The sequence below is a fragment of the Hylobates moloch genome, unplaced genomic scaffold (genome assembly GCF_009828535.3).
Source record: "Hylobates moloch isolate HMO894 unplaced genomic scaffold, HMol_V3 SCAFFOLD_15, whole genome shotgun sequence".
Classification (NCBI taxonomy): domain Eukaryota; kingdom Metazoa; phylum Chordata; class Mammalia; order Primates; family Hylobatidae; genus Hylobates; species Hylobates moloch.
This window is the reverse complement of record NW_026652290.1, coordinates 7,737,070-7,750,587: the sequence shown is the minus strand read 5'-3', so window position 1 is coordinate 7,750,587 and position 13,518 is coordinate 7,737,070. Positions and strand designations below refer to the sequence as shown.

The window sequence follows — 13,518 nt, the reverse complement described above, 5'->3', positions numbered from 1 at the left end:
CCCCAGCGCCTTGGGGCACTGTGTGAGCCGGAAACGTGGGTGGCCAGATGGGCAGCACCATGGAGCCCCCCGGGGGTGCATACCTGCACCTGGGCGCTGTGATGTCCCCTGTGGGCACAGCCCGTGTGCTGCAGCTGGCCTTTGGCTGTACTACCTTCAGCCTGGTGGCCCACCGGGGCGGCTTCGCGGGCGTCCAGGGCACCTTCTGCATGGCTGCCTGGGGCTTCTGCTTCGCCGTCTCTGCGCTGGTGGTGGCCTGTGAGTTCACACGGCTCCATGGCTGCCTGCGGCTCTCCTGGGGCAACTTCACTGCCGCCTTCGCCATGCTGGCCACCCTGCTGTGCGCCACGGCTGCGGTCCTGTATCCACTGTACTTCGCCCGGCGGGACTGTCCCCCCGAGCCCGCCGGCTGTGCTGCCAGGGACTTCCGCCTAGCAGCCAGTGTCTTCGCTGGGCTCCTCTTCCTGGCCTATGCCGTGGAGGTGGCCCTGACCCGGGCCCGGCCCGGCCAGGTGACCAGCTATATGGCCACGGTGTCGGGGCTCCTCAAGATCGTCCAGGCCTTTGTGGCCTGCATCATCTTCGGGGCACTGGTCCACGACAGCCGCTACGGGCGCTATGTGGCCACCCAGTGGTGCGTGGCCGTCTACAGCCTGTGCTTCCTGGCCACCGTGGTCGTGGTGGCCCTGAGTGTAATGGGCCACACAGGGGGCCTGGGCTGCCCCTTCGACCGGCTGGTGGTGGTGTACACCTTCCTGGCTGTGCTCCTGTACCTCAGCGCCGCCGTGATCTGGCCGGTCTTCTGTTTCGATCCCAAGTACGGTGAGCCCAAACGGCCCCCCGCCTGTGCTCGGGGCAGCTGTCCCTGGGACAGCCAGCTGGTGGTGGCCATCTTCACCTACGTCAACCTGCTCTTGTATGTCGTCGACCTCGCCTACTCCCAGAGGATTCGCTTCGTGCCCAGCCTGTAGCCCACAGCCGCAGCCCGCCCACCTCTGCTCTCTGGCCAGCAGCTCCAGGCTCTGCGAGGGAAACTCAGGTGAACCAAGGTGTCAGGTAGCGAGCAGGAGGGAAGCCGCGGGCTCAGGGGAGATGAAGTACAACGGGAGAGGTCGCTCCCCGACTTCCAGGCTAGGCTCAGAGGGACGGGGCAAGACAGTAGGGCAGAGGTCCTGAGCAGACGCAGGGGAGAGCCTCACCCAGGCCAGTCCCCAGCTCACTCTCTCTCAGCATTTCCCAGCGCTCCTGGGGCTCAGTGCCGGTCACTGTAACATAAGGGAAAACTTTAAAGCAGCTGCTGTTGTGACCCATTTTGCAGCTGGGGACACTGAGGCTAGAAGGATCTGCGAGGCACCCAGTACCTCCATTAGTGTCTGGAGACCACACTCAGGCTGGGTAAGGCAAGCTGAAAAAGGAATGACTTCCAGAGGAGACGAACCCAGGAGAGTAGCTGGGCCAGGCAAGGGGGGGGAGGGGCGTGGGGAGCCGGGACCACTCCTGGTTCAGAGAGGCAGCTCCCAGAACCCTGGGAAGAGAGCCCTGCCTGGGGAGCGGTGCCGGCTCACCGAGAAGGAGCCAGAAACCTGGACCAGCCTCTCCCACCCACGCCTGGGAAGCCTCCGGGCTAGTAGCCACAGCCTTTGGAAACAGGCTGTCTCCAGAGTGTCCGCAGGCTGGAGGTGGCACGGGTGGCCTGGAAGAGCCTGCAGAGCCCGACGGCACCAAGTGCACAGTGGACGGGGAGGACCTGGTTCCACCACAGCCACGGAGCCCCACCTGGACACCCACCATTGGCTGTGACGAAGCAGCTTCAGCAGTGCCGGGTGGGCATCTGTGCACTGTGGGCATCTGTGGCACTGGGAGGGAGCCCGGCTGAGGGCGGCTGCTGGACACAGAGTCTGGGTACTGCTTGCCTCTGCTCAAGGGTCCAGTTGCCGAAACACTCCTGACGCCAGGGCCATCATCCTCCACGCTCCAGCCAGCTTCTCCTGCACAGAAGAAGCCCAGCCTGGTCCAGCCAGGAGCTGACCCACTGGCCACCCCTGAGTTCAAGCCGTGTGGGCAGTGGCACAACAGCCCCTCAGCCCATTGACTGGGCCCCATTGACGTCCTTGAGCAGGAAATAAATTCTGACATTTATACGTACCCTGCCTCTGGACCAGCAGTCTCTTCTGAGGGGAGCTGCCCCTCCTGGCGGCCCCTCCTGGCAGCCCCTCCTGGCGGCCCCTCCTAGCATGCTCTGGGGGAAGGCTGAGGAAGGAAGTGGCCCGGGATCACAGTCAGGGCAGGCTGGGCTCCTGAGGGGCTGAGCAACCTCCTGGGGAAGGGGCAGGCAGTGTCTTCTGCCTCAGAGGGGTGACGGGCCAGCCTGGCTCCGACCGGCCTGTGGCTCATGCCCGTCCCTCCCAGAGGCCCGCAGCGCTCACCTCCTCCCCCATGCCCATCTGGGGGTCTCGAGAGGCCCTGGACACAGCAATGGACAGACGCATTGTTGCCCCTTTTGGACGGCAGTCCCCACAGCCAGGCCTGTGCTGGTGCCATGAAGAATGTGAGGAAGGGGCCTCACTGGCCGCTGAGGAGGAGTCTCGCTCACGTTAGCCAACAAAGAGGGTCTGGCCGACGTCCTTTACTCAGAGGGGTGGGTGTTTTGGGGTCAATGGCAGATCCCAGACGAGGGCAGTCAGCTGTTGGGCCTGCCGCTGGCTGAGGGTGATAGGGAGGGGGCATAGGGATCACCTGCCTCCTGGCTCAGGGGAGACTTGGGCACCAGTCTTGGAGAGGACCCAGCCTCCTTCTCTCCTTTTTTTCACTGGCCAGAATTCTGAAACGAGTTAATTGTCACCAACTTCCCAATTTCCTCCCTGTCCGGTGGCCCTCTGCCACCTTCACAAAGGTCCTGAGGGACAGAAAGGAAGGGGAAGGGACCCAGGCCTGGGAGACTTCCTTCAGAGTCAGTCCTGTTGACAGTGTATCCCTGGCCCAGAGGGCTGTCCATTTTGGGTTTTTGGGTTTTTAGGTAAAAGTGTTGCTTGCTGTTATCACTTGGGGAAAAGTGATTTTGAAACGGCCTGGGGAGCTTGGCTCTCAAAGCGCCTAGGCGATGCTAGCCTCCGTGCCCCAGGTTTGAGCTGTCCATCTGGACAAGCTCTTACCATGGCCACCACAGAGCAGCCTCCCAGTGTTGGTGGTGGTCATTATGTGTTCACAGTGGGGGGACCAGGTAGACAGATAGCCAGAACGCGTGGCCCTGCCGCTGTGGCAGGAATGTCCCAGGCCTTCTGAAATGACGTGCTAGAATAGCCTGTCATCATCTAAGATACAGCACAGAAAAAATAAGGCAGCTCCCCTCACCCCTTGGCAGGGGAATGGGCTGCCAGTGATCCCTTCTGACTTCGCCCTTAATCTTGCCACCGACAGGGACCCTGACTATCCAGAGCCCCAGATGCAGGCCCGACTCAGATGAACTCTGAGCATGTCCTCAGGGGGAAGTGACTGGAGCTTCACTCCCTCTAAAACCCAGGCAGGCGAGAGGTCTGGGTATTGGAGGATGCTCCGGGCTGCGTGGGAGCGGGGGCATGATGGGGTGGGCTTCCTGCGTTTGCTAGTGGAGCACCGCTGTGTGCCCAGTTAGAGGAACACCCGTGGCCGCGGTGTCATGCCTTTCTTTTCTTTTCCTTTCTTCTTTTCTTCCTTTCTTTCTCTCTCTCTGTCTCTCTTTTTTTTTCAGATGGAGTCTCGCTATTGTTGCCCAGGCTGGAGTGCAGTGGTGCAATCCCAGCTCACTGCAACCTCCACCTCCCGGGTTCAAGCGATTCTCCTGCCTCAGCTTCTCCAGTAGCTGGGATTACGGGCACTTGCCACCACGCTCGGCTAATTTTTTGTATTTTTAGCAGAGACAAGGTTTCGCCATGTTGGTCAGGCTGGTCTCGAACTCCTGACCTCAGGTGATCCGCCCTCCTCAGCCTCCCAAAGTGCTGGGATTACAGGCGTGAGCCACTGCGCCGGGCCGAAATAGTGATATATTTAAAATGCTTCCACTTGGCAAATTAGTTTCAACTCTGCCCCCGCGGGGAAAAAAAAAAAAGGAAAGAAAACGCTGTACAGCCAGGCTTCTCCAAACCCGATGACAGTAGAAGGGACTGATTCCCAGAGAGCGCCGGCCGCGCGCCCAGGGACGCCAGCTTGACGCGTCCGTGTCCGGGTGGCCCAAGACAAAAGCCCTGCGTGGAGGGCCCCTCACAGGCCCCAATCGGGCCGCCCCCTCCGCCCGCGTCCTCGGACCCCACGTGTAGGTCCCGGGAAGCGCGACCAGGAGGAGCGCGGGTCAGGGGACCGCGTGCCGGAGAGGGTGTGTATCCGGGAGTCGGGGGATCCCGGGGCGCGAGAGAGGCGGGGTCCGGCGGTCGCCGTGGGAGGGGCGCCCGGATGATGCAACCGCTCTGGCGCCGCCGCGCGCTCTGATTGGCCAGCGCCTGGCGGCCGCGCCCGGATTCGCTAGCGCGACGGGGGCGGGGCCTGGGTACGGCTGCCGCGTGGCGGGCGCAGCGCTGAGGGGTGGGGACGACCTGCGCACGGTAGCTGGGTTGGGGTCGGGCTCCGGGAATGGTGGGCGGCGGTCGCCGGGTGGGGCGCGACGGCAGCCCAGTTCCGGGCGGGGTGGGAACCCAGACGGGGGACCCCTAGGCGCCGGGCCCTCCCCGTACTTTTCCCCCTTCCCAGTCATTTCTTCTGTGGAACCTCCACCCCTCCAGTGGGTGCGGGACGCTAGGCAGCAGGCCAGGCACCGCCGCTCTGACTGGGGGCCCCGAAGCAGTTAACGGGCCGGACAGCAAAGTGGAAAGTTAGACCAGCTGGGATCAGGGGAGGTGGGCACCCGGCTGCAGGAGGAGCGGCCAGGCTGGCACTGCCCCCCTAACTTGCTCTCGATCCTGCCGGTCTCGTCCCGCAGAGCCGGTGCCGTCTGTGGGGGCTTTGGGCCGGGGTCTCCCGACAGCATGAGCGTGGGCTTCATCGGCGCTGGCCAGCTGGCTTTTGCCCTGGCCAAGGGCTTCACAGCAGCAGGTAGGCCCCCAGGTGGGGGACGGCGAGGCCCAGGGGAAGAGACTTGCCCCTTTCCGCTTCTGCAGGGCTGGGGGCTGAAGGTGGGTGCTGGGTCACAAGGCCTGAGTCCTGGGGGAACTGGCAGCTTCTGTGTGTTTGGGGCTTTACCTGTGCTGTCTCACTCTCCTTCCTGGGAATGGGGAGGGAGGGAAGCCAGAACTGGCCATGAAGAAGAACTGTTTCCGGCTGGGCGCGGTGGCTCACGCCTGTAATCTCAGCACTTTGGGAGGCAGAGGCGGGCGGATCACGAGGTCAGAAGATCGAGACCATCCTGGCTAACACAGTGAAACCCCGTCTCTACTAAAAATACCAAAAATTAGCCGGGCGTGGTGGCGGCCGCCTGTAGTCCCAGCTACTCGGGAGGTTGAGGCAGGAGAATGGCGTGAACCCGGGAGGCGGAGCTTGCAGTGAGCCGAGATTGCGCCATTGCACTCCAGCCTGGGCGACACAGCGAGACTCCATCTCAAAAACAACAACAACAACGAAAAAAAACTGAACAGGAACTGTTTCTCCCCTCAGGCGTCTTGGCTGCCCACAAGATAATGGCTAGCTCCCCAGACATGGACCTGGCCACGGTTTCTGCTCTCAGGGTAGGTGCAGGTGAAAGGGAGAAAGGAGACTGAGTCCCTGTGGGGCTGGGCGTGGAGAGGCAGGAGTGTGTGCTGTAGCCCCCACCCCAGTGAGGGCAGGGGCCCTGGGCTGGGGTCTCATGGACTCCACCTCCTCGCCCTGCTGATTGCTCTTGGGACCTGGGTGGTGGGAGTGTGTACAGCTGACAGGAGGATGTTGTTCTGGAATGGAGTTCCCTGCACAGGGTTAAAGTTTCGAGGGGTCCTCTGGGGGCCTGGCAGGTGGGGCCACAGCCTGGCAGCCAAGGAACACACCTGGGGGCTGCTTGAGACCACCACTCCCACGTGGAGAGCTGGGTCTGGGGGACGGCAGTCCCAGGCTGGGGGCAGGGCGGTGGCGTGGATGGAGGGTCCTTTTCTGTCTGCAACAGGGACACATTCCACACAGAGTTCTTCCTCCATTTCTGGGTGGGAAGGGTCATCAAGGGGTGGTGAGAGCCCTGAGCCCCCAACCCTGCACACCCCCAACTCCAGCATTCTCTGTTCCATTCTACCTGTGGGGCTCTTGGCTTGGTGGGGGTGCAGACAGCCACGGGACCAGGCTGAGCCCACCTGTTGCCCCTGCAGAAGATGGGGGTGAAGTTGACACCCCACAACAAGGAGACAGTGCAGCACAGTGATGTGCTCTTCCTGGCTGTGAAGCCACACATCATCCCCTTCATCCTGGATGAAATAGGCGCCGACATTGAGGACAGGCACATTGTGGTGTCCTGCGCGGCCGGTGTCACCATCAGCTCCATTGAAAAGGTAGCACCGCAGGCCCAGTGGGGTGTGGAGAGGGGATGTCTAGAGCTTGGGCCCTCAGTACTTCATTTTCATCTGCAAAAGGATTGCAGTGTCCTGGCCCACTGGGAGAGCTCGGGCACTGCTCGGTGGGGTGAGTGCATCTAGGCACTGCGTCCAAGGCCAGACAGACACACTGGTTTCTCTTCCAGAAGCTGTCAGCGTTTCGGCCAGCCCCCAGGGTCATCCGCTGCATGACCAACACTCCAGTCGTGGTGCGGGAGGGGGCCACCGTGTATGCCACAGGCACACACGCCCAGGTGGAGGATGGGAGGCTCCTGGAGCAGCTGCTGAGCAGCGTGGGCTTCTGCACGGAGGTGGAAGAGGACCTGATCGATGCCGTCACGGGGCTCAGTGGCAGCGGCCCCGCCTACGTAGGACTTCGGGGGCAGCTGGTGGCGGCGGGCACTTCCCGGGACCACAGGGCACATCTGTCCCTGCCCCCCGGGAGGGCCAGGGTGGAGGGCTCCAAGGCTGTGGGAACTGGAGCTTGCCCAGAAGGGAAGGAGAAGCCCAGGAGAGAGGCTCAGGTTGCCTTCTCCCCACAGGCATTCACAGCCCTGGATGCCCTGGCTGATGGGGGCGTGAAGATGGGACTTCCAAGGCGCCTGGCAGTCCGCCTTGGGGCCCAGGCCCTCCTGGTCAGTGTGTTTCCTGACCCTCTCGGGGGGCCACTCTTTGCAGAGCCCTGGGGCTGCACTGGGAGGAGCCAAGTGGGGAGTCAGTGTGTGCTACAGTGGCTGGGGCAGTGCCCTGCAGAGGCAGGTGGGTGCCCACAGCCGTCAGCCTTTCTTCTGGCTGCAGGGGGCTGCCAAGATGCTGCTGCACTCAGAACAGCACCCAGGCCAGCTGAAGGACAACGTCAGCTCTCCTGGTGGGGCCACCATCCATGCCTTGCACGTGCTGGAGAGTGGGGGTTTCCGCTCCCTGCTCATCAACGCTGTGGAGGCCTCCTGCATCCGCACACGGTGGGCCCCCCGCCCTGCCCGCTTCCCTGGTCTCCAGTCCTTACATGGCAGAGGCCTCTCACACACATCTGCTCATTCACGCGCTCAGCAGATACGTATTGAGCTCCAGCCTGGTGTTGTGCAGGACACGGGGGCCCCTGAGGTTCCCTGGGTTACTGTGGGCAGTGCCCCTCCCCACCTTCCGTTTCCTGTGAGGAGGGAACATCCACAGAAGGACCCGGATGCTCTGCCCTGTGCTCCCCACATAGGTCCACCATTGTCATAGCCAGGAGTGTCATTCGAGCCAGGGGCCACACCAGTGGGGTGGCGGGGTGGCCAGGCACATTAGGAAACTTCTGTGGGCCTGGTCCCACCTTCCTCCTGCCCTCGATGGGGGATTAAGTTAGACCAGCAGGACACGCAGCAACATCCAGGCACAAGGAAAATTCCATGGAAGGTGAAAGAAGCAAAGAGCAGGAGAGAGACAAAGTTTGCTGTTTGCCTGGGATCCCACAGCTGGTCAAAGGCAGAGCCAGGCTGGGAGCCGCTGTCCCCAGTTCAGGTCTGCAGGGTGGGTGAGGACGTCTTTCTCGCCACACTGCCCACTCTCCAGTCCAGACACCCTCAGACTCTGCGAGTGCCACCCTGTAACAGTGAGGGGAACACAAAGGGCCTGGCCTCACCTCCAGCCTGCAGGGGAGACAGGGGTAAACCCACATCCTGTGGTGGGGCCATGAGAACTCAGGTCTGGGGGGCACTGCGGGGAGATTTGGTGATGCTGAGCTGATTCAAATGAGGTGAGAGGGAGCCCAGCAGCTGGCAGAGGGGAATAAAGGTGCTGAGGTGAGGCTGATAGCATCGCCCAGGGCTGACTGGCACTGGGAGCTGTGGGCTTCGCTCCCTCTTCCTGGGTGCACGCTTGTGCTCCAAACCCAACCTCTCCCTGCCTCTCTAGGGAGCTGCAGTCCATGGCTGACCAGGAGCAGGTGTCACCGGCTGCCATCAAGAAGACCATCCTGGACAAGGTGAAGCTGGACACCCCTGCAGGGACCTCTCTGTCGCCTTCTGGCCACACCAAGCTGCTCCCCCGCAGCCTGGCCCCAGCGGGCAAGGATTGACACGTCCTGCCTGACCACCATCCTGCCACCACCTTCTCTTCTCTCATCACTAGGGGGACTAGGGGGTCCCCAAAGTGGTCCACTGTCTGTGGCTCTGATCAGCACAGGGGCCAGCCAAGGACATAGCCAGGGAGGGGCCACATCACTTCCCACTGGAAATCTCTGTGGTCTGCAACTGCTTCCCAGCCTGGAACGGGGGTGGATTCCCCAACCTCCTTTCTCCTCTGCTCCCAAACCACGTCAGGACCACCTTCCTCTAGAGCTCAGGAGCACGGAGGGTCTTCACCCACTCCTACTCCAGTATCAGCTGGCATGGGCTCCTTCCTGAGGGCAAAGGTCAAGGACCCCCTCTGGGAAGGCTCAGCAGAGGTGCGATCCCACGCCTCCTCCTGGCCCCTCCCTGCCCTCCATTCAGGGAGAAACCTCTCCTTCCCGTGTGAGAAGGGCCAGAGGGTCCAGGCATCCCGAGTCCAGCGTGAAGGGCCACAGCCCTTCTTGGCTGCCAAGCACCCAGATCCCATGGACATTTGGGGAAAGGGCACCTTGGGCTGCTGGTGAACTTCTTGTGGCCACCGCCTCCTGCTCCTGACCTCCCTGGCAGGGTGCTATCACTTCTGTCCTGGCCCTTTCAGTTTTATAAGTTGGTTTCCAGCCCCCAGTGTCCTGACTTCTGTCTGCCACATGAGGAGGGAGGCCCTGCCTGTGGGGGAGGGTGGTTGCTGTGGGTGGAATAGTGGGGGCCTTCAACTGATTAGACAAGGCCCGCCCACATCTTGGAGGGCATCTGCCTTACTGATTAAAATGTCAATGTAATCTAATGCAAAAGTCTACAGATTCAAGTGTTAGTCTCATGTGACCCCTCCCCACCCCCACCAGAAACAGAATAATGTGTGTTTTTTTTGTTTTTTGAGACGGAGTCTCGCTCTGTCACCCAGGCTGGAGTGCAGTGGTGCAATCTCGGCTCACTGCAAGCTCCGCCTCCTGGGTTCACGCCATTCTCCTGCCTCAGCCTCTCTGAGTAGCTGGGACTACAGGCGCCCGCCACCACGCCTGGCTAATTTTTTGTATTTTTAGTAGAGACGGGGTTTCATCGTGGTCTCCATCTCCTGACCTCGTGATCCGCCCTCCTTGGCCTCCCAAAGTGCTGGGATTACAAGCGTGAGCCACCGCGCCTGGCCCAGGATAATGTTTGACCAAACGCTCAGGCACCCTGTGGCCCAGTCAAGTGGACACATACAATCAGCCATTCCAGGAGGCCCACAGGATTGGAGGAGCTGCTGAGGGTTGGGTTACAAGGGCCAGGGGTGCTCTGGTTCCTTCAACCAACACATAGTTACTGAGTATGGAGACAGCAAGATGAGGCCCCCTTCCCTCCAGAGGCAGTGCACACTGTGTGAGGGGAGCTGGGCTGGGTAGCAGCAGGGTGTCCGGGTGTGCAGGGGGGCCCAAGGTGTGCCAGGAGTCAGGGTGTGCAGGGGTTAGGAGAGCTGAGCAACTTTCTGGAACTTCATCACCGGAACTCATTTCCAGAGACCCCACAGGCCCACTGCAGAACCATGCTTGGTATGTACGAGGCGTGTGGAGGGGCGCTTGGGGAACAGAATCCGGCGTTTCCCCAGAGGGAGGGAAGACATGCAGGGGAACAGGGAGGAAATATTGCAGCAGGGCAGATGGCATGGGTACATCCTCCACCACCATTCTCCCCCTGGCAAGAGTCCTGGCCACTCCCCATAAACAGTACCCACCACACCCAGGCACAAAGGGGACGGGAGGTGGGGTGAGTCCCTGCTGTCTGGCTGGGATCTGGCAGCGCAGGAGCTAAGCGGGGGACACAGATGGACAGTGCTGGGCTGGGAGTCCCCGCAGGCTCCCCTGAAGGCCCCCTCCTGTATGGGTGGATGTGGGCATCAGGGCGGGTGGGGAATACCCTTGTGTCAGGGCTGTGAGCAATAGAATGATCCCCTGCCCCAGCAAAGTGCCTGGCAGTGCTGGGAGACCCTGGCACCCCTCCCACCTGGGCAGAGGTGCCCCCAGAAGAGATTGTCCCACAGGCTACACGCCTGTCCCAGGACCAAAGCTGCCCCCTGACCACTCCCCTCAAAGCCAGTTTCCCTGCTAGCGCCCACTCTCAGGTGCTGACGCAGAGCAAGACGAGGGGCGCGGGGCTGCCAAAGGTGCTTCTGGTCTGGGGACACAAGGGAAGCGAGCAGGCGACATGGGTTTCAAGTGAGGCAGATAGGTCTTGGGCCCCAGAGGAAGCATGGGGAGGTGGGGAGGTGAGGAGGTGTGTGGAGGGGTGCAGACAAGCTTTGCAAGGAGGCGTTTGCTTCAGCAGGCCAGCCCTAGGAGCCTTCCCACTGTGGGTTCCTGATTAAGCAGAGGCCAGAGGCAGGTAGAGCCAGAGTCCACAGGACGCTCCTGACATGCATGAGAAGTCTGGGGCGGTACGTGAGGCAGGCTGTGGGGAGGTGGACACCCAGGAAGCCACAGAGCGTGAGGACGGGCCCAAGCCAAGAGGCAACATGTTTTATGTGGGTCTCAGCAGGTCAAGGAGGGAGACGGCGCTGGGGGCCAAGAACCCAAGGATCCTGCTAGGAAGCATCGAAATGCTGCCAGGCAGAGGAACCCTACGTGGGGCCCTGGGGGCCGGCTGGATGGTGCTTTCCCTGCTCCTGTCACCAGCTCTGACACCTCTCAGTCCTAGAAAGACCCTCCAAAACTGAAGCAGTTTGGAGTGAGCCCCAGCAGGCCAAGTGGGCCTTGGAGGAAGAGCTGCCCGCCTCTGCTTGGCTCAGCTTCTGCCCGTTTATTTTTCATTTTACTTTTTTTTAGAGAGGTTCTCTGTCACCCAGGCTGGAGTGCAGTGGTATGATCACAGCTCACTGCAGCCTGCAACCCCTGGGCACAAGCAATCCTCCCACCTCAGCCTCCTGAGTAGCTGGGACAACAGGTGTCCACCACCATGCCCAGCTTTTTTTTTTTTTTTTTTTTTTTTGTAGTGATAGGGTGTCTCTATGTTGCCAATGCTGGTCTCAAACTCCCGGGCTCAAGCGATTCTCCCACCGCCTCCCAAAGTGCTGGGATTACAGGCTTGAGACACTGCACCTGGCCTGCCGCAGTTTCTTGGTTGGAACTGCCCTGACTCCAGCTTGCCAGCTGGGGCCCTTGCCCTGCCCAATTCTGCCACTCCTCTTCAGTGCTCGGCTGACCCCTGTCCATGGTACTTGTGCAGGACAGGCTCAGACTCTGGAACCAATGGGTCAGCAGCCCCTGGCCAGGCAGAGATGGGGAATGTCCACCCTGGGAGGGCCCTGCCTGGAGACCAGGGAGAGCAGGGCTGGACAGGACCCCTGTCTGGGTGTGGACGCTAGCACCTCCCTCCTGGCAGCATCTGGTTGAGACCTGCTGCTCTCAGGAGGAACCAACGGGGTCTTAAGGTCAGTCCCAAAGAAGGTGCAGCCTGGGGCAGGAGGATGCTGGGGAGGTGCGTGCGGGAGGGAGGCATCCAGCTGTGACAGGAAGTGAGCTCCTGGAGGTGCAGAGAAGTCCAAACAGGGAGCCAGGCCTCAAGGTGGCACTTAAAGAGGGTCGTGGAGATGAGTGTGTGCAGTGAGAGAGATGCTTGCAAACCTGTGGGCCTCTCTCGCAGTATCCCTCTCAGTAGAGTAGCCTTTCGCGGTTCTGGTAGCCTCATGGGCTTTGGCCCAAGCATGGCTGCACCACTGTTTCCAGCAACGAGTGCCTCGGGCTCTCCCTGGGGAGCTGGCCAGGAGCCGATGGAGAGGTGAGATCTTCATGCAGAGCCAGTGCCAGCCCTCACTGACCACGGAACACCTTCGGCTCTCTAGGACAGGGAGACAGGTCCTAGGGGTTTGGCTTGGGCTGTTTCCACGCGGCACCTCCCCTCCCTCAACACCCTTTTCTTTTTTTTTTTTTTTCTTTTTTTTTTTTTTTTGACAAATATTGTAGGCTTTTACTTAGAAGTACCTAGAATTCATGGAGCAAGACAGTAGAAGAGAGATTATCAGGGCCTGACGATAAGGTGGAATGAAGAGTTCTTTTATTTACTGGGTAATGAGTTTCTATGTGGAGTGATGAAAAGTTCTGGAGATAGCTGCAGTGGTCACGCTGAGTCATAAATGTATTTAATACTACTGAATTGCACACGTGGTCGCTCACACCTGCAATCCCAGCACTTTGGGAGGCCGAGGTGGGCAGATCATGAGGTCAGGAGATCGAGACCATCTTGGCCAACATGGTGAAACCCCGTCTCTACTAAAAATACAAAAATTAGCCGGGCGTGGTGGCAGGCACCTGTAATCCCAGCTACTCGGGAGGCTGAGGCAGGAGAATCGCTTGAACCTGGGAGGCAGAGGTTGCAGTAAGTTGAGATTGCGCCACTGCACTCCAGCCTGGCGACAGAGTGAGACTCCCCCTCAAAAAAAAAAAAAAAATTTCAATGGCAAATTTTATGTTAGTATGTGTTACTTCAACACAATTTGTAAATGAAAGACAAGACACAATTCCAGTTATTAGAGATGAACGTAACTATATCTGGGATAAAAACCATACACTGGATAGGACTGTGCATATTGGTATCTACCTGTAGCTACTCTGGAGTCTGAGGTGGCAAGATCACTTGAACTTAGGAATTAAAATCCAACTGTGGCAACATAGCCAGACCTCACCTCTAAAGAGAATAATAATAAGATAATAATAATACACTGGCTGAAGCCACACATGGTGGCTCATTTCTGTAATTCCAGCTACTTGGGAGGATGGTCAACACCCTTTTCTACAAGCCACCCTCTGCTACTCTGCAGGTGCCTGGGCCCCCACCCACCCCAAGAAGATTCTGGGGTGATGGGCAGCAAAGGAGCCTGGGCAGCTCCCTGAGTGTCCTCCCCAGCCCGTCCCGCCCATCTCTATGACAGTGCCCAG

At 60.2% G+C, this 13,518-nt stretch overlaps 2 protein-coding genes across 6 annotated transcripts; both read left to right on the top strand.

The window, feature by feature from the left end:
* The first annotated feature begins 37 nt into the window (after positions 1 to 37).
* Positions 38 to 2,145, top strand: MYADML2 (myeloid associated differentiation marker like 2). The gene has a single exon (XM_032178014.2). It carries the CDS (start codon positions 48 to 50, stop codon positions 969 to 971), a length of 924 nt encoding a protein of 307 aa, XP_032033905.1. The 5' UTR covers positions 38 to 47; the 3' UTR covers positions 972 to 2,145.
* Positions 2,146 to 4,588: 2,443 nt separating this feature from the next.
* PYCR1 (pyrroline-5-carboxylate reductase 1) lies at positions 4,589 to 9,377 on the top strand. Of its 5 annotated transcripts, XM_032178013.2 has the most exons (8): positions 4,589 to 5,061; positions 5,620 to 5,690; positions 6,297 to 6,476; positions 6,665 to 6,886; positions 7,061 to 7,153; positions 7,317 to 7,480; positions 8,415 to 8,484; positions 8,822 to 9,377. In XM_032178013.2, the coding sequence occupies exons 1-8, from the start codon at positions 4,995 to 4,997 to the stop codon at positions 8,903 to 8,905; spliced, it is 951 nt and encodes a 316-aa protein (XP_032033904.1). In that variant the 5' UTR covers positions 4,589 to 4,994; the 3' UTR covers positions 8,906 to 9,377. The 5 variants fall into 5 exon arrangements, with proteins under 5 accessions (XP_032033904.1, XP_058284948.1, XP_058284946.1 ...); XM_058428965.1 differs by lacking the exon at positions 8,822 to 9,377 and having other exon boundaries at positions 7,061 to 7,157; positions 7,299 to 7,480; positions 8,415 to 8,435; XM_058428963.1 differs by having other exon boundaries at positions 4,593 to 5,061; positions 6,668 to 6,886; positions 7,299 to 7,480; positions 8,415 to 9,377.
* The last annotated feature ends 4,141 nt before the right edge of the window (positions 9,378 to 13,518 follow it).